At 33.8% G+C, this 17,540-nt stretch overlaps 3 protein-coding genes and 1 long non-coding RNA gene across 4 annotated transcripts; 2 read left to right on the top strand and 2 right to left on the bottom strand.

Annotated features, from left to right (window-relative positions):
* The first annotated feature begins 1,752 nt into the window (after window positions 1-1,752).
* On the top strand, window positions 1,753-2,666 carry LOC128034895 (uncharacterized). The gene is made up of 2 exons (XR_008191055.1): window positions 1,753-1,867; window positions 2,125-2,666. It is a non-coding gene; the product is annotated as an uncharacterized LOC128034895 (long non-coding RNA).
* A 3,314-nt stretch (window positions 2,667-5,980) lies between these two features.
* LOC105802764 (putative glucose-6-phosphate 1-epimerase) lies at window positions 5,981-9,000 on the top strand. The gene is made up of 8 exons (XM_012634606.2): window positions 5,981-7,039; window positions 7,158-7,232; window positions 7,408-7,464; window positions 7,558-7,721; window positions 7,923-8,057; window positions 8,178-8,280; window positions 8,353-8,452; window positions 8,537-9,000. Exons 1-8 carry the CDS (start codon window positions 6,929-6,931, stop codon window positions 8,746-8,748), a joined length of 957 nt encoding a protein of 318 aa, XP_012490060.1. The 5' UTR covers window positions 5,981-6,928; the 3' UTR covers window positions 8,749-9,000.
* A 1,412-nt stretch (window positions 9,001-10,412) lies between these two features.
* On the bottom strand, window positions 10,413-13,077 carry LOC105802766 (exosome complex component RRP41 homolog). Its single transcript, XM_012634608.2, has 11 exons — window positions 12,911-13,077; window positions 12,741-12,787; window positions 12,585-12,645; window positions 12,348-12,386; window positions 12,203-12,270; window positions 11,760-11,838; window positions 11,645-11,681; window positions 11,300-11,416; window positions 11,108-11,193; window positions 10,750-10,839; window positions 10,413-10,633 (listed from the first exon to the last, which is right to left on the bottom strand). Exons 1-11 carry the CDS (start codon window positions 12,962-12,964, stop codon window positions 10,586-10,588), a joined length of 726 nt encoding a protein of 241 aa, XP_012490062.1. The 5' UTR covers window positions 12,965-13,077; the 3' UTR covers window positions 10,413-10,585.
* A 1,093-nt stretch (window positions 13,078-14,170) lies between these two features.
* LOC105802765 (NDR1/HIN1-like protein 13) lies at window positions 14,171-16,103 on the bottom strand. Its single transcript, XM_012634607.2, has 3 exons — window positions 15,647-16,103; window positions 14,712-15,444; window positions 14,171-14,530 (listed from the first exon to the last, which is right to left on the bottom strand). Exons 2-3 carry the CDS (start codon window positions 15,440-15,442, stop codon window positions 14,515-14,517), a joined length of 747 nt encoding a protein of 248 aa, XP_012490061.1. The 5' UTR covers window positions 15,443-15,444; window positions 15,647-16,103; the 3' UTR covers window positions 14,171-14,514.
* Between the last annotated feature and the right edge of the window lie 1,437 nt (window positions 16,104-17,540).

Genomic DNA, 17,540 nt, shown 5'->3' with positions numbered 1-17,540 from the left:
CAATACTCAAATCATAAATACATCATTTTATACCATACTCAATTTTCACCACTTACTATATAATAGTTTTTCACAATTTAATCCACATATCATTTAAACAATAACATTATACATTCCATATCCAATCCATGAATACATAATTCATGTATCTCATTTTCATGTTTCAATTCACTATCCCATTTTCAGTTCACATTCAATATCATCCAATATCAATCATAGTACCGTTTTATTTAATTACTCCTATTAACATTGTCGAAACCATTTTTTTGAAAACAAAAAATAAGTTATCGACTTTAAAAAAACAAAAATTGGAGTCACCATCGATCCATGATTTAGGTGTGACCGGCTCACCTTAAAAACAAATTTGGTCTTCGAAATTTGAGAAAACAGGTTCGGGAGTCAGTTACGCACGAGGAAGGGTTAGCACCCTCGTAACGCCCAAAAATCGGTACCAAATTAATTATTTAATGTCTTGGTGTCTAAAATTAAAGATTTTGTTAAATTCAAATGTTGAAATCTGAAAAGGATAATCAATTATTCAAGTCATGCGAAGAAATTGAAACCCAATACGTTAGGGTACAATTTCTCAAAATCCCCGAATTTTGAATATCACTTTTCAATTAAATTTCAAAGAAAATCTTCATTTCGAGAAAATAATATGTCATGTCCAATGCGTTAGGACATAATATATCGAATTCCCGAAAATGATTTTTGTTTATATTTTAAATAACGAATATTCTCGATTATTTGGAATTAACGAAGAAAATCGGAACCCAATACGTTAGGGCTCAATTTTCCTCGAAAATCCCTAACTTTGAATATCGTTTTTATTTTGAAAACCCTTGAATCATAAAAAAAAATCGATTTTAATATTTGACAGAATCAAAATGTATTTTAAAAATATGTTAAAAAGGTTAATGCAATATGAAACAAATATTTTAATTTAAATTATGTGTATACAAAAGTTATGAAAATAAAATATAAAATTTGTACATGTATTTATAAAAGTAAAAGTATATATATAAAAAATGTTAATAAATTTTGAAAGCATGTACATGTACACATATATAAAACGAATGTGAAAATGTATTTATAATAGTTTTGAATAACATGTATATATATTATAAAAAACATATATAAATGTATGAAAATAAAATAATAGTAAAATATAAAAGATATATATATATATATGTATTTAAATCCATTTAAAATATATATATACATATATATATAATGTATAAGCATATAAAAAATTTGTAACATACGAAAACATTTAAATGCTATAAAATATAATGTATATTATATACATATGTAAAAACAAAAACTACGAAAGCCAAATAATAATAAAATATATAATATGTATATGTATCTAAAAACATTTGAAATAAATACATATATATTAACATACATATGCGTATATATATAGATATAATAATAATAATATAATATAATAATAACAAAAGGGCCAATTTAAAACTTAAAACAGTGATTTGGGGCAAGTTTGAAAATAATAAAATGCGAATGGACCAATTAGAATACGCAATTAACAGTAGGGGACCAAAAGGGAAATTAATCCACTCCCTAAAACGCTGCACAACAACACGGGTTAGATTGAAACAGGAATAAAATGTGCGGTAAAATCTGAAAGAGATAAAGAAAATAATTGAAGCACTCCATAAAAACATGAGGACTAATTGCACAAATTGTCCTTTTTGAACCCTATATAACCCCATTTCAGAACCCTAAAAAATCACTTTTCAGCCACTCCCCAAAATTGCGCCGCAACTCTTCTCTCCTTCTGCTGTTCCAACTCCTCCTCTACTCCGATGGCGTCGAAGCAAAGGAGTCCTCCAACAACACCGCACCGGTAATGTCTTTTATTCCCTTTCTTTATTATCTTTGTGCTTTGAAAAAAAAAACAATGGAGAAGCAGAAATAAAAAAAACAGTAAAAAACGAAAAAGAAAAGATCCGAATCTATCACCTTCAAAACGTTCTCTTTTTCTCTTTGATATCTTTTTTCAGTGTTTTAGTACAAATTTTGCTAACCTTCTATCCTCTATTTCTTTTTTTTTTCTCTTAATTTTTGTAACCCCTTTACAAAATTTTGAATGGCTTTTTATAGCCAAATCCGTTTACAAATCGCTATCCTCCCCCTTTTGCTTGCTGTTGTTCGTGATTTATAGATGCGAGCGAAGGGTTGAACGTGAGCGACGTGGAGGTTGCCGAACTTGGGGGCAACATGCGGCACCCAAACTGCTGTTAGTCACTGCTTAGGGTTAGGCTGGGGTTTGGGCTTGTTCAGGTATTGGGCCCCGGGCACCAATTGGGTATTACAAACATGACTCGGACTCGGACGGATATATGGATCCAATCAACACTCCAGTTTGGCACCTAGTGCCTCATCGGATAAATCCGAAGTAATAATTGCGCCTAGCGCTATATAAATTTGACACCCAGTGTCTCATCGGTTAAACCAAAGTAAATTGGCACCAAGTGCCTCATCGACTCGAAGTCGAAGAAATCCCTGAACTCTTCCAATCCTATAGCATGTCATCTATATCCGACTTAGCTCGATACAGTTAATAGGATTTAATTTCACTTCCTAAATACAACCAATATTCAATTATCATATTTGCACATATATATTCATTTCAATTCAAATAATCAGTATATTCATAATATATATCAATTCAATTCATTCAATCAACTTTTAATTCAATTTAATGTCAAAGTGCCAAATACTCACCTCAACACTTACCATATGCATTGAATAAAAAATACAACAATTAATAACTAGTTTCAGATTATAGAAATACAAACCAAAAATTCCTAGCTATTCCACATCGACTTTATCTTTCCCCTTTTTAGTTGAGGATTTCGATATGACGCTAGCTATAGAATTAAAACAATTAAAATTCATCAATACAACACAATTCAATTTTATATTGAATATTTTAATTTTACTCAATATTTTTCTAAATTCCAATTTAGTCACTAAACCGAGAGTAATTTTATTCTTCACATTTAATTATTTATTTTCATGCAAATTCCACTTTATACTAAATTTAACTCCTATTTTCACTTAAATCCCTAAATTTTGAATTTTTCACAACTTAGTCCAGTATAACTCAAAATTTACAATTTGTTCTACAATTTTATCCTTTTTCATTTCTAGCTTAAAATCTATCAATTTAATCCCCAATACTAAAATTATTCAATATTAACAACATTTAAAAACTCAATAATTGCTAAAATTTTGACATGGGTCGGTAATACGTAATAACCTGAAATTCCAAAAACATAAAAATTATAAGAAAAATGGACTAAATTGACTAACCAATTGAACTTTTCTTTCTTTCTTTTGTTTAACTTTCTATTTCTATTTCTTTTACTTATTTGTTTTATCATTATATAATATATGTATACTTAAATATTAAGTAAACATAATTTAGTTATTATAATATATATAATAAAATTTTACACCTTATGCGTCTAATTAAAGAATAATAGCATAATTGCTTCTTTAGCCCCCTTAATTATTCTTTAATTTATAATTTAGCTTTCACCCTATATGCAATTTAGTCCTTATATCTAATTACTCTTAATTTATGCAAATTCACTTAATCAAAACCTAATTAACTACACAACTAAATATTTACGAGTCTGATTTATGAAAACAGAGTCCCGAAAATGTACTTTCTGACACCCCTGACTATTGGGTCGTTACATAAATAATTTTATTATGGTAAATATATTATCTAATGAATTTTACATTGTTACGGATGAGAATGTATAAGGATAACCTATCCCGAGGACATAAAAATGGCAATTGGTACCACGCCCATGATTGTAGTAATAGCATGCAACAACTTATTTTAATTTTTTGGGGTTCCGTCGCCCGACACATTTACCGGTACAACATCGCCAACATGACTGACCTCCAACTACGTTTGTCCGCTTCTGTAAAGTCGACGAGTTTTAGCAGCCACCTTAAATGGATAAGATTTCGTGACTTATCAGACATTAAAAGACTTCCGATGATAATGATGTACGCCCGAGCGTGTTGTTCTCTTTGGACTTCACCCGAATCCGTATTGAGCCCACCAAAATTTCTTCTTAACTAATTCATATCTATCGGGGCTCTATAAATCGTTTCCGAAACCCTCCCCAAAAGTTGCTCACATACGTCTCCCCAATCGACTGCGACAACTGACTCGGTCACTACTGGCCCATTCACTGGTAACCCGAGCTATAATTGCACATTCTCAAGAGTGATAGTACTTGCTATATGGAAGATGGAATGTGTGCGCCTCGGGTGTTCATCTTTCCACCAACGCACTTACAAGTGTGAGGTCCAATTTACACCCCTATTGATAAGGGCCATGTGCAAAAATCTCGCATCTCTCAAGTAGGGTTCGATTAAGGGTGATGGGGGAGTGGGTAGGTTACGAATATACATCTCCAAAATCCAATCTTTCGGCTATGTATAAAAAAATCATACAAAATATTAAATTCCAATATAACAAGAAAATATTTAAATTAAATTAGATTAAATATAAAAAAAATCTTACCATTTACAATTGATCGACCAAAATGTGCTTGGCATTCAAACGGATTAGAGATTTTGCCATTATTAATTCGAAAAACATGAAATAAATTGTAATAGAAAAATAATTTAAGAAAATCTTAATACAATTTTAATAAAATAAAAGAGAGTTGAGAGAGAAATAAATTTTGAGTGAGGAATTAAGAGGGAACTAAAAGAAAATTGAGAAAGATTTGAGAATGTGAGAGAAAGATAGATGAGATTGAATTGAAAAAAAAAATGAAATGGGGGGTTTATATAGAAAAAGAATTATAGTCGTCAGGGGTAGCCATTGAGAGTGACTGAAAGTGTTTTCCCCCAAATCAGCTGAAAACGCTTATAAGTGAAAGTAGGGGTGTTCATTCGGTTAACCGACCCGAAATTACTATAACCGAATTAACCGACCTTCCAAAAATTTTAACCGTTAACCGAACCGATTTTTTTTTAAAAAAAATTAACCGAACCGAAATTTTTTCGGTTAATAAGGTCGGTTAACCGAATTAACCGAAAATTATGTATTTTTTATTTTTGGTTAAAAATTACCCGAATTACCCGAATTATCCGAATTACCCGAATTACCCGAATTAACCTAATTAACCGAATTACCGAAAAATACCCGAATTACCCGAATTTTTTTTATTTTTTATTTTTAAAATTTAAAAAATTTATAAATTATTAAAGTAAATTGGGTTTTAGACTTTAGTAAATTGGGTTGTCTTTTAGTTTTAGTTTTATTGGATTGGGTAATTGGGTAAACTTTAGTTTTAGTTTTATTGGGTTGGGTAATTGAGTTTGGGTTGGGTTGGATAATTTTATTTATTAATTTTTTCGGTTAACCGACCGATTTTGAACCGAATTAACCGTTAACAGAAAAATCATAAAAAAATTAACCGACCCCCGACCGAAAAAATTCGGTTAACCGACCGATTACGGTTAATCGGTCGTTTAACCGAATTTTTTCGGTTTTACCCGAATTATGCACACCCCTAAGTGAAAGCATTTTCGTTATTTCAGTCTAATTCCATAATTCCATAAAAAAAACAGCCTAATCTAATAATTGTTTTAAAGAAAGAGGATTTTTATGTAATTCACCCCAGATTTTGACTAAAAAGGAAGGGAAAAAACATTTTTTTCATTTTTGTTCAATAGCCTTTGTTTGTTACTTAAGGTAGATGATGATCCAAAATTTAAAATGGATGGTTCTCTTTGTCTTCCCTGTCAAGTTAAAGATTAGAAAAATGTAAAAAAGAAAGAAAGAAATTGTCATAATCTGAAATTTTATCATTTTCAAATCTTGAATATTGACCGTTCTGTACAAAGGACATGTACTTCTCGTATCTCCATGTCCTAGATCATGGCAACAGGCGACACCCCTTCTCTCTTCTTTTTATTTATGTTTAATTACCTTAATTAATATTTTCATTTTTTTGGGGCTTTTTGTTCGTTACAATTTTAGCTTTACTCATATATTTTTCTAAAAAAAAAAATCAACCTGGAAATGTGGTTGCTTCTTCACTTCTTCTGGGAAAGGGCTTATATAAACATCTTCATTCTTCCCATGCAAATGAACATTGCTTTAGCCTTTAGGTCCTAGCTTTCAGCTTTTGCAGTTTTAAAAACAAAAGGAAAGTACTGAAGCTTAGATTTTTTTTCTATTTTTCTAAGTCTTATTTATTCTATAGTTTCTGATCTATCTCCCCCAAGTGGGTTCTGTCCTGTTACAATTTTAATGTTTTATTATTTTTTAAAAAATTCAACTTCATCCTTTTGATGAGTTTTGGAAACTTAAATCTTTGAACAGGGGATTGGGGCTTTTTTTTTTTTAATATTGAGGGAAAGTGTTTGTAATACTGTAATAGATGTACGTTCTTTTTTTTTTTATGTTTATTGGAACTTACTAAAATTGTCTTCTTGTGATGTGTTAAATGACAAAATTTGAGCATGATTTGTTTATGAATCTGGGCCTGTGGGGGTGTTAGGTGTAGGTGTTTAAAGTTGCCAGATGTTCATATCTTCGAGTCTTTAGGGTTTCAATGGCAGTCTTTTTAGTAGCAGCAATTTGATTTTTAAGGGTCCTTAGATCTGAGACGTAATTGTCAACAAAGACCAGGGATCTTTGAGTTGGTAGTTGAGTTTTTTGCTTTAAGTTCACGAGATCAGAGGTTTCTCACAAGTTTAGAGTTGTTAATGAACTTCTCACTCTGATCACTCTGTCTTTAAATTCATTGTCGTCGGCATTTCGGTGCTTTTAAGAATTCTACACACTTTCTTCTTTTTTTTTTTTTTTGGTTTAAATTCTAGAATTCTTGAGTTAAAAAAAAGGGGAAATCTGGGTTCAGAAATGGGGCATTCTGCAGCAGTGTGGGATTATAGGGCGGCAACTGAGATTACAAAGGATTGGAATGGGGTTGATAAGATTGTTCTTCGGAGCCCTCGAGGGGCTTCAGCAAGGGTCAGATTTCAGATTCGTTCTTTCGTGTTTTCTCTCTCTCTCTCTCTAGTTACTCCATGTCAGGATTTGTGTTTTAATTGATTTGGAGTTTGAATTAATTTGTGTTTTAATGTTATAGGTTAGCTTACATGGAGGACAGGTCACTTCATGGAGGAATGAGCAAGGGGAAGAACTTCTTTTTACCAGTAGTAAGGTAGGCTTGTTGGAGCTTTTCAGGGTTGTTTTATTGATTTATATGATTCCTTTTAAAGGGTGTTTAATTTCTATACAAGTTATCTAAGAGTTGGCCTCGATTTATGACTATAGATTCTGTAAGTTAAACCCCTTTTATCATGGTGGAAATTGGAAACTGATTCATGGTCTTTTAGGCGATTTTTAAGCCCCCCAAAGCTGTGCGAGGTGGAATCCCTATTTGTTTTCCTCAGGTAGTCTTGTTTCCATCTTTTAGTAAAGGTAAATTACATGGAATCTTTTTCATGGTTGTTTATTGGAGTTGTTGATTTGGATGCTTGGTTTAGTTTGGTAACTGCGGGTCACTCGAGCAACATGGATTTGCTAGGAACAAGATTTGGACAATTGATGAGAATCCTCCGCCTCTCAGTCCTAATGATTCCCATGCCAAATCCTTCATTGACCTATTGCTTAAACCATCCGAAGAAGATCTCAAATGCTGGCCCCATAGGTACGCACTTTGTCAACTTAAATGAAAAACATGTAATGGTATTAACTGTTAACGAGGTTTTATACCAACAGAGTGCCAAAGTCTTGCATCCAGGAAAGGATAGATTGCAAGTTGTCTGGCGTCTGCATCAGTCGCTGTGACCTTTATAAGTAAACTTGTTTCGTATATGTTGCTAACAGACTTTTTCTTTTCCCCTTTCAGTTTTGAGTTTCGCCTGAGAGTTTCACTTGCGGCTGATGGAAGTCTTGCGTTAATATCACGAATTAGGAATGTCAACGGGAAGCCATTTAGTTTCTCTTTTGCCTATCATACATATTTGTCAGTTTCGGACATCAGGTACATATAGAGTGCTGTTTGCCGGAATCCATTTTGATATCATATTTAACAAACAGTTTCCCTTTTGATCAAATAGAGGTTAGTAGTACTTTCTAACCGGAATATGAACTGTGTTGACAGTGAAGTGAGGATAGAAGGGCTGGAGACGCTTGATTACCTAGACAACCTTTGCCAAAAAGAACGCTTTACCGAGCAAGGAGATGCCATAACATTCGAATCCGAGGTAGGCAAGTTTTGCTGCTACATGATTTTTATAGAATAATGATTTAAATGTTCTTTAAATGGTGTGTGACAGGTGGATCGAGTCTATCTCAGTACTCCAAACGTAGTTGCTGTACTTGATCATGAAAGGAAGCGAACATATGTTATTAGAAAGGATGGACTACCCGATGTTGGTAAGTTGAAGTACTATAAGGGTGTTTCTAGAGTAAGAATGCTTGACATGGTATGGTAAAAAATTGTGATTCTGTTGTGAACAGTGGTATGGAATCCATGGGAGAAGAAATCGAAATCAATGGTAGATTTTGGAGACGACGAGTACAAACAGATGCTATGCGTGGATGGAGCTGTGATCGAGAAGCCAGTGACATTGAAACCAGGTGAGGAGTGGACCGGACGGGTGGAACTCTCAGTTGTAGCATCAACATTGTGTAGTGAACAATTTGATGTGCAGAGAGGCATGGGGTTTTGATGTAAGAATGTAGGATGTTTTTAGTACACATCCCACAGCTACTGGTAGGACATGTAGGAATAGTTCAATGTTACTAAACCAAGCTAGCATTGAACTGAGTGTAAGTAGTATGTAGAAAACTCTGAAATTCTCATGCCAAGCCAACAAGATGAGCAAGTGTTGTTGTAACAGTACAGAGACAAGAACACCCTTTGTTTTGTTTTTGTTTTTTTGTTTTTAATTTAAGAGTGGTTGCCGAGTCTGACTTTTCAATACATGGCAAATAGGTAAAGCAAAATCCACTTATTCAGAAAAGAAAACAATGCCAAATGGTTGCCTCGAAGAGTTTTTGTTGTTTACGTCTCCGCCTTTTTATCTAAAACAGTGGGTGGTCAAGAAAATTTTCTAAAAATGGAAAATCTGAGACCGTAGTGCAAAATTGAAGGTCGAAACCGAAAGGGATAGCGGTCATATAAGAGGGACGCGAGGGGCCCGGCTGAGCACGTTTAACGGTTCACCTGCGCTGCAAGATGAATGAGGTTTGGCCAACTCATACACATGGGTTTATCATAGATATAGATGCGATTCACACACAACTCTATTATTATGTCTCTGCCCCCTTTTCCCAATTACAAATCCATTGCTTGGAATTGTGCGATTGTGCCAAAATCCCTGTTTTTGTCTGTTGAGAAATTAATGATCAGAGTTTTGTAAAGTTAGTCTGATTGAGGGTGGGTTTGGATCGGCGATTGGGTGCGGTACGTTTAGCTTACTTTTTGTCTCACGCTAAAATATCGCTACAGTATCTAATCTCACCGCCACCGCTATTTTTACACTAACCGAAAATAAACGCACCACCCATCCAAACTCACCCTGAGTCATACTGTGAAATCTTACCATTCAGCTAAAAATTATCAGTCTAGTAGTTTATATGGACTGATTTAAAAAAATTTAACAGTTCAGTAATTTCTAGAAACAATATTACCTTTTCATCCCTCATTTTTCATTCGCTTTAATTACAAATGCTAATGTAAAATTTTTAATATTTATATTTAGTATATAAATATTACCCTTTTGAACTCTAATACAAATACATGTTATATCTTAATTTGTTAGGTTTATGGGTTCTGTGTCATGTTAATATTTAATTTAGATCATATATCTAAATTACATTTTAAAATAAAATCATTAATTAAAAGTTTAAAAAACATTTCTTAAAATAATACACGGGTTAATATCTAATTACAAATATTTAATTGTTATATTTAAGTATTGAAAATATAGTTTATATATTCTAATTAAATTTTATAAATAATAAATATTAATTGCTTAAAATATTTAAAACTTATATTTCATATATTAAAATATTAACAATATATAATAAATTAATTTTATATTCTCACTAAAATATCATAATATTAACTAATCTGAACATTACTTAAATACATGTGTTACTTTATAATATCATGTCTAAAATGAAAATTTTATCTCTCAAAATACTTTTTGATAGCAATAGTAAACACTAAACTTCTAAAGCATTTTTTCACAATACTTTTTAAAAGCAATGCTAAACTAGCCCTTAGTTTGCTACCGAATCCAATTATATCATCAGATAATCCAAATTTAAAAAACAGAATATCGGGCATTTAATTTCTTACTCTGTAAAACCCACTTCAAGAAACAAATTATAAGCAATAATAAGAAAACTTTTCATTTAAGAAAAAAACATAAAAAGAAGCAAAATACCAAATTAACAAAAATGAATGGGTATCTAAACATAAGCAGAATGCTGTATAGTATATTTTGTTGAATCTTTAACACGATAAGTCAACAATCAAATACTTCCGCTTACATAGAGTTATAGACCCCGGCGATACTCCAGTTGCTTGGTATTCTCTAGTAATACCTGCCAAGCAAAGCAATCAATGCTTAAACTAATGTTGCTAGGCATGCTTATCATACAAATCATGGAAAAGAAATGGAGGACTTGGCAGATAAAAGAAAGCAAACAACTGTCCTTACTTCTCTAATGTAGTTTGCTATGGCCTTGCAGCCTTCGATTGCAAGTCCCATCACATTTTCAAAGATATCCACAGGTAACTTTGCATCCATCTGTGTTTTATGTAATGTTAGTCATTGTCTTAACCAACCTCTCAACTATTTTTTTCACAAGTTCATCACAGATCATTTTGGCTAGTCCATAGTCTCGTGTAAATCAGAAGATAAGTTACAGGAAAATGCGCAAGATAGGCAAGCAACAGCTCATAAATCGAACTGTGGGTTGTTAAATTGCATTGCTGCAATGCAATGAAAAACAACCAGATTGCAGCATCGACTTCCATTTCCACAGGAAAAAAAGGATAAAAGCGTGATTGCAAACCTGAAGAAGAGTCACTTTGTCCAACTTAGGCAAGATCCCTACAGTGACATCAGGACCTCCAGCACTATCTTCAATGTAGTTCAAATCTGCATATATAAACCAACATTAATTTAATTGTTCAGATGGAATAGACATATAGAAACCAACATTAACTTAATTGCTCAAATGGAATAGGAGGAGGAGAAGATTGACCTAGCAAAGGAGTGCTATTTAGATACCCAGCACTGCAAGAAGTGACGATATCTCGCATTGGGATCCCAGCATCTGCAAGGGCTAAAGTTGCAGCGTTGATGCATGCAGATCTAGTTCCTGCAGACACATTTAGTATGCTTATGTTTCTCTTTTCTAGAATATACAGATAAAAGAACTAGCAAGTAAACAAGACAGAGCGCACAAATCTATTAATTTTTTAAAGATAGTATAGAGTTTCTTTTTTGTGAAAATAGAATTGAAGCACAAACCAATCTGGATTTGTGCAATCAGGCCATTAAAACAAAGCCAATGATCAACAAGAAGTTTGGATAAGTTTCAATTTACCTCCATCAGCTTGAAGAACTTGAACAAATATATCTATCTGGTAAAAAGAATATTAATGAAAATCAGAACTAAAAATCAATGCCAGCTGGGTATATTACTGGGAAATAATTCAAACCTGAGAACGAGGCATTAGATGAGTCAAAATGCATGCCTCCATGGTTTGACGGATGACAAGAGATATCTCTGTTGACCGTCTAAATGAAGAAAGAATAGATTCATGTCAATGGGCAATTCAATTTACTCATCACAAACCTAATATCTGTCAATTATATCATGCGTCAATGCTCTGTAATTCTAATATTTCAGTTTCAATGAAATCATTTGATACTAAAAAGGGATTAAAATAACCTAATACCACAAGAACGCATTTAAAAGTACTAAAATCAGTTTAATTTACTTGTCTTGATCTGATTTCCACAAAAAATTATCAGATGTTTTATTTCTTCAGCTGGATTGAAAATCCTTGGTGATTATGTCAAACAGCAGAAACAGCACCTATCGTGGTTTAAGTTTAACATCATTCAAAGAAATAAAAAATGGAAAAGAAAACCAGATCACCTGTCACCCTTTGGTTTTCTCATGCGATCTCCGGTACTGAAATTAGCCATGCTATATTCACAGCGCACCTGATATCCATCACATATATAAACCCAAAGGATGTTTGAAGTCACAACTACAACACATATAACTTGAAGAACATTACCAGTGCCTGGTCATTAATTTGTTGGCTCCTATTTTGCACCTGGAAAACATTGACTACATTTATCATCTATAACAAAACAGCATCTAATTAAACAGCTAAACAAATTCTGGAAACAAAAAAAAAAAATTCCCAATTTATGCTTGATCAGTGACAAAGTAAACATAAACATACAAATTAAGTAACAAGAGCCTTATAAATGTGTAACAATGTGAAGACACCATGAAAGTAAAAGGTCACCTCTCTAGGGCCATACACAGCTGCAATGACTTTGGTGTTGCCCATCTCAAAAACAGCAGAACTGAATATAGAAGTTTAAAAAGGAGAAAACAAAAAGCTATTTCAGATATAAGAGATAGAGTGGTAGGTAAAACAAGTTATAACGGCAGCGCCTACCCATTAGCTTTGGCGACGGTACCGATCTCTGCACGAAGCTGTCTCATCTGAGGAATGAAGAAAAAGGAATTTCAAAATAAAGAACAGGGTCTAAGAAGAATGAAATCAATAATAATAAAAGAAGGCAATAAATTAGAAGAAAAAAAATGAAGGGAGAAAGAGAAGATTACTTCCATCGGACGGCGGCCATCCAAGCGGAGACCTTCAGGGCTCACGTATTCCATCTTCGCCTACAACAACCCAACTGTTGCTGCTGATTAACGTATTTCTGCAGCCCAGCTTTTCCGATGGACTAAAAAACCTCCTGGGTTTTGCCTATAAAACGCTGTCGTTAATTAGTAGGGGAACTTTGCAGGGTTTTTGCCTATAAAAACGCTGTCGTTAATTCGTAGGGGAACTTTGCGGGTTTGGGCCTAATAGAGTATTTCTTTCCTTAGTGTCCGTATTTTTTTAATATTTTTAAAATCAGACTAGATTGATTAGTTAATCAGTTTTGGGCTGGATTGATTAGTTGATCAATCGAATGGATTTAATAAAAACTTGGAAAGTTTAGTAGTTTGATCGTTCTCTTTAAATCGAAGATTCTTTGAAATGTAAAAAATTGACAATAAAAAAATCGCTTAAATCGGATTAAAAATTAAATATTTATTAAAAATGGATTTTTTAATTTTTATTTCAGTTGCTTTTTTTTGGGGGGGGGGTTAATGGAAAGTCTGATCCAATTTTTTTTCTCTTTTTAAGATAATTAAAGCAAAGCTTTTTAACATATCAAATAAAAGAGAAGAACAAACAATCAAAGTTGCATTGTAGAAGGGATAAAATCAAAATAAAAGAAGTAGAATATTTAATAGGAGAGAAAACAGAGGAAGAAAGAAAGTAGAGGGAATATTGCAGAACGGCGCAGAACATTTGGGCTTTTTACTTTTTTAAGTGTTGGAAGTGTTTGGGCTATACCCATAAAAGTTAAATGGATGAGCGTAAAAACCTTTTTTCTTATAATACTCTCAAATTACTATTCTTTTCCCTTGGATTAGTTGTGGGCGACGTAAGCCTTCTCAATTTCAAATTCAGCAATTATATCGCTTGGGGTAGCTTTCATTTTATTGGTTTGGATAGATAATGGACAAGGATCCTGATGCTAATTGATGAGTAGAACCATTAATTTAAGAAGAAAAGTTGTCATTTTATTTTGGACATACAACAGATCCCCTATATCTTTCAGTGCTTATCCTTACTTTACGAGACAGTCATAGACACACCATGGTGTTCATTCAGTAAGTAACCCCCGTCTGATCTTATATCATCTTCCCACTTTCATCTCACTCTCACACCTTATTTTCCTTATGACACACTACCTTAATTCATTTTCTCTCAAATAAAAAAGAGAGAGAAATAATCAATCAATCAAACACCCAGCCAGAATAAACAAATAGTTAAAACCCCCAATAAATAATAAAAAGTTGAACTTATTACATGTATTCCATTACATCACAAGAAGCCAAAGTTCAGACATGGACACACGTTACGCCTTTTACTATGTCATATGGATTATAACTCTTTGACCTGGGATCTCTCCCCTTTTTTTTTTTTTTTCCAAAAGTATAGTGTAATGTATGAATAAATAGTTATATACTTAAAAAAAAAAAAGGAAAGACAAAACTAATTGCTACAATAGAATCCAATGTGGGATACAAAATGTTCATGAATTACACCCCGATTGATCAAATGAACAAATCCTTCTTACGATTGAAAACTTTGAAGCATGTGATTTGTGTCAATGAATGTTGAGCCTGCAACCAAAATTGAGAATAAATAATTGAATAAAAGAAATCTTTTTTTTTTTTGGCGAATCAAAGGAAACTTAAAAGACAAAATGACAGAATAAACCCAAGGGGAAGAGATTCTCATCCAGCCTGCAAACGAAGCCTAACACAGTAACATATTATAACGACAAGTTTGACGCATTGTTACCATTTTAACATGTTGATGACGCATTTGGGCATGTCACCACCGTCAAGTTGTTTCTTGGACATTCCATCGCACTTAACGGTCACCCCGACCATGCCGATCTTCAACCCCGCCACACCTACTCCAACTTTGGTCCGAGCCTCCACGTTCACGGGTAAACTCTTGCTTCGGTACCGAGCCCTGAGCTTATTCCCAACCTCATCAACCACTAGCTTGTTACTCGCTATTGTCTCCACTCTCAAACTCCTGGTGTTCTTTTCCAGCATGGTGAACGCCGGTACCGTCGTCGTTCCCAACTCGGTCTCATACCCGCCTTCCCCGAAGCTGATCTCAACCTCGGTGTCTCCGTAATAATAGGTCATCTTTCCGTTTGGGTTCTTCACTTCGAGTCTCGTCGTCGTTCTGGCGTCGAGGTAGGTTCCGTCGGGTCTTTTGGTGACGTTGAAGCGGGAGATCCGGAATGATTGGATGTGAAAGCCGGGTAATTGAGGGTCGAACCAAAGGTAGAAAACAGCGCCGCAAATGAGAATGAGGAGAAGGAAGATCAAAAAGAAGATGCAGAAACAGCAACAACAAGCACGACCGTAACTAGTCTTTCTTTTCTTGGGATGGAAAGAAGGTGGGAGAACCGGTTTCCGTGGCGGTGGTCTGAACCGACGCTGACCGGCCGGGGAGTTTGGGTCTTTGTATCCAGGTGGCTTTTGGAGAACCGGTTTCACTGGGGGTTCCGACATTGCTTGTATATCGAATCAGGGAAAGAAGCAAGAAAGGAGCTAATTTAAGCTAGCTTACTTCTCCAATTGAGTTAAAAAGAAAGCAAGCACTTGCATGCAAATTGACAGAATTCGATGAACAAGAAAGAGGAAAAAGGTGAAGAGTCTAAAGATCCATGAATGGGATATAAATTCAAGACATGGAAATTGTAAAGAAATACCAACCTTATCGATTGCAATGCCGAATGATCGATTGGTACAGAGATCTGAAGAGATTTGTGATCGAGGGTAAAAGAATAGAACAAAAGAAAATTTGTTGGAATCGGATCACGTCTACAGGCCAGGCCTGGAACTAAAAAGAATAGAACTGCGAGGGAAGAAAGAGAAAAAAAAAAAAAAACTTGCAGAGTATCTTAAACAAATGGGTGAAGAGAAGAATGGGAAAGAAGGGAGATTTGTCTGTTATAGGAAACAAGGAGTTTGGTACAGGTACGGGTGGCAGGGATTCACGCGGGAACTCTTTCTACTTTTGTCTTCTACTTGTTTCCTTTTCTCTCTTTTCTTCTCCTTTTACTTATACTGTAGTATTTTGGCATCTGCAACACATTGAATTCAACTGCATCACGAAGTATGTTTCAAGCAAGGTATGTAAGTGAAGTGGAGCAAGAACTTAGATAATCACTAGTTCTTGTTTTAATTGTTGTCAAAGGCAATCCAAATGAATTTATGTTTTTCATATAAAAATAGTTAATCCCAACCTACATCCTCAAACTATGGCTTTCATTTTAAATTAGTCTCCAAACTTTAAAACATTCTAATTATATCATTAAATTATTCAAGTTATATCAATTTGGTCATTTTATTACTATAATTATTAATTTAATCATTAAATGATATGTCATATCACATAATTTAAAATGAATTTTTTATAGAAAAATAAATATAGTGAAAATCTAGATTTTGAGGTTTTCAAAGTTATTACGAAGTTTTATCGTTTACGCTTTTTTTTTTCAATTTTGCTTTATTTCTAGTTTTTACGGTTAAAAATTATGCGATAATTTTTACTTTAAATTTTATATTTTGAATTATATCACGAAATCTTGGACGTGTCATTTAATAGTTCAATTAATACTTTTAATAATGAAATGACCTAATTGAACATTTTAAAATTTAAGGACTAATTTAGAATGTGATTAGTAATTTGGGGGTGTTTGGTGCTATTAACTCAAAAAAACGTAATATACCTGCCTATTATTTTGCTTGAAAGTAATTGAGTTCCAACAAGTAATTCAGGGGTTGTTAAATAAATTGCTTACCCCATGCTTTGGTAAGTAAACTAATAAGTGAAAAAGAGATGATCAGTTAATTGAGAATGAGTATTTGTGAGGGACCTTGAAAAAAAAATGATGTTATAAGTAGAGGCATTGGTGGTGTAGAGACAGTGTCCGAGGGAGAGGATTGGATGGGGTTGGATGGAATGAAAGCGCATGTTCTTCCATGTGGGACATTATTACATAAGCGCTATAGCGTCGCTTGCCGTTATCCACTAACTTGTCGTTTTCAAAAATTCCACCGACGCACAAAGCCGGACACTCCCACTTTCCCCATATTACTTTTTTTTTTTCTATAACAAGGCCACCGAATCCCTCCCCCCCCCCAAATCCCTTTTCCGTTAAGAGAAGATTAAGGCCCACTGTTGAATAGCAACACAAATTTAGGCATGTCTGGTACAACAGGGATGTTGGGTGTGTGTGCATTGTCTAAAATCTTTGAATAATAAGCCTTAGCCTGACATTTTACTGTTGATTTAAGTTGAAGCTTCATTGTCACTAGTAAACCGTAACTTGATGTTTACCTCCACACCTTCCCATCGGTGTTGGATTTCTTTGATTATAATAGCTACGCAACATTCAAGAAAAAAAAAACAGTGGGGTGGGCAGGAAGGATGGAATGTGACGCCGATGCTTGACCGAAAAACCCTGCGTTGATCCAAATGGTTGTGAAAATTTGCGGCCACAATTAGATGGATATAATCAAATGATCGCCCCAAGACTTTTTCTTATTTCTACGATTATTGAAGGGTAGAGCTAGAAGCCAGAAAAAATTGAGCCTAATAACA

This window comes from Gossypium raimondii, chromosome 11 (genome assembly GCF_025698545.1).
Source record: "Gossypium raimondii isolate GPD5lz chromosome 11, ASM2569854v1, whole genome shotgun sequence".
NCBI classification, from domain to species: Eukaryota; Viridiplantae; Streptophyta; class Magnoliopsida; order Malvales; family Malvaceae; genus Gossypium; species Gossypium raimondii.
This window is presented reverse-complemented; position numbering and strand designations above follow the sequence as displayed.

Excerpts from the sequence above, each read along its gene's own strand:
- LOC105802764 (XM_012634606.2), top strand. The coding sequence starts at position 6,929 with ATGGGGCATTCTGCAGCAGTGTGGGATTATAGGGCGGCAACTGAGATT. Across the intron at positions 7,465-7,557 it reads TCCCTATTTGTTTTCCTCAG|TTTGGTAACTGCGGGTCACT; the intron begins GTAGTCTTGTTT and ends TGCTTGGTTTAG. Across the intron at positions 7,722-7,922 it reads CTCAAATGCTGGCCCCATAG|TTTTGAGTTTCGCCTGAGAG; the intron begins GTACGCACTTTG and ends TTCCCCTTTCAG.
- LOC105802766 (XM_012634608.2), bottom strand. The coding sequence starts at position 12,964 with ATGGAATACGTGAGCCCTGAAGGTCTCCGCTTGGATGGCCGCCGTCCG. Across the intron at positions 11,682-11,759 it reads ATCTAATGCCTCGTTCTCAG|ATAGATATATTTGTTCAAGT; the intron begins GTTTGAATTATT and ends TCTTTTTACCAG. Across the intron at positions 11,194-11,299 it reads AAATAGCACTCCTTTGCTAG|ATTTGAACTACATTGAAGAT; the intron begins GTCAATCTTCTC and ends TTATATATGCAG.
- LOC105802765 (XM_012634607.2), bottom strand. The coding sequence starts at position 15,442 with ATGTCGGAACCCCCAGTGAAACCGGTTCTCCAAAAGCCACCTGGATAC.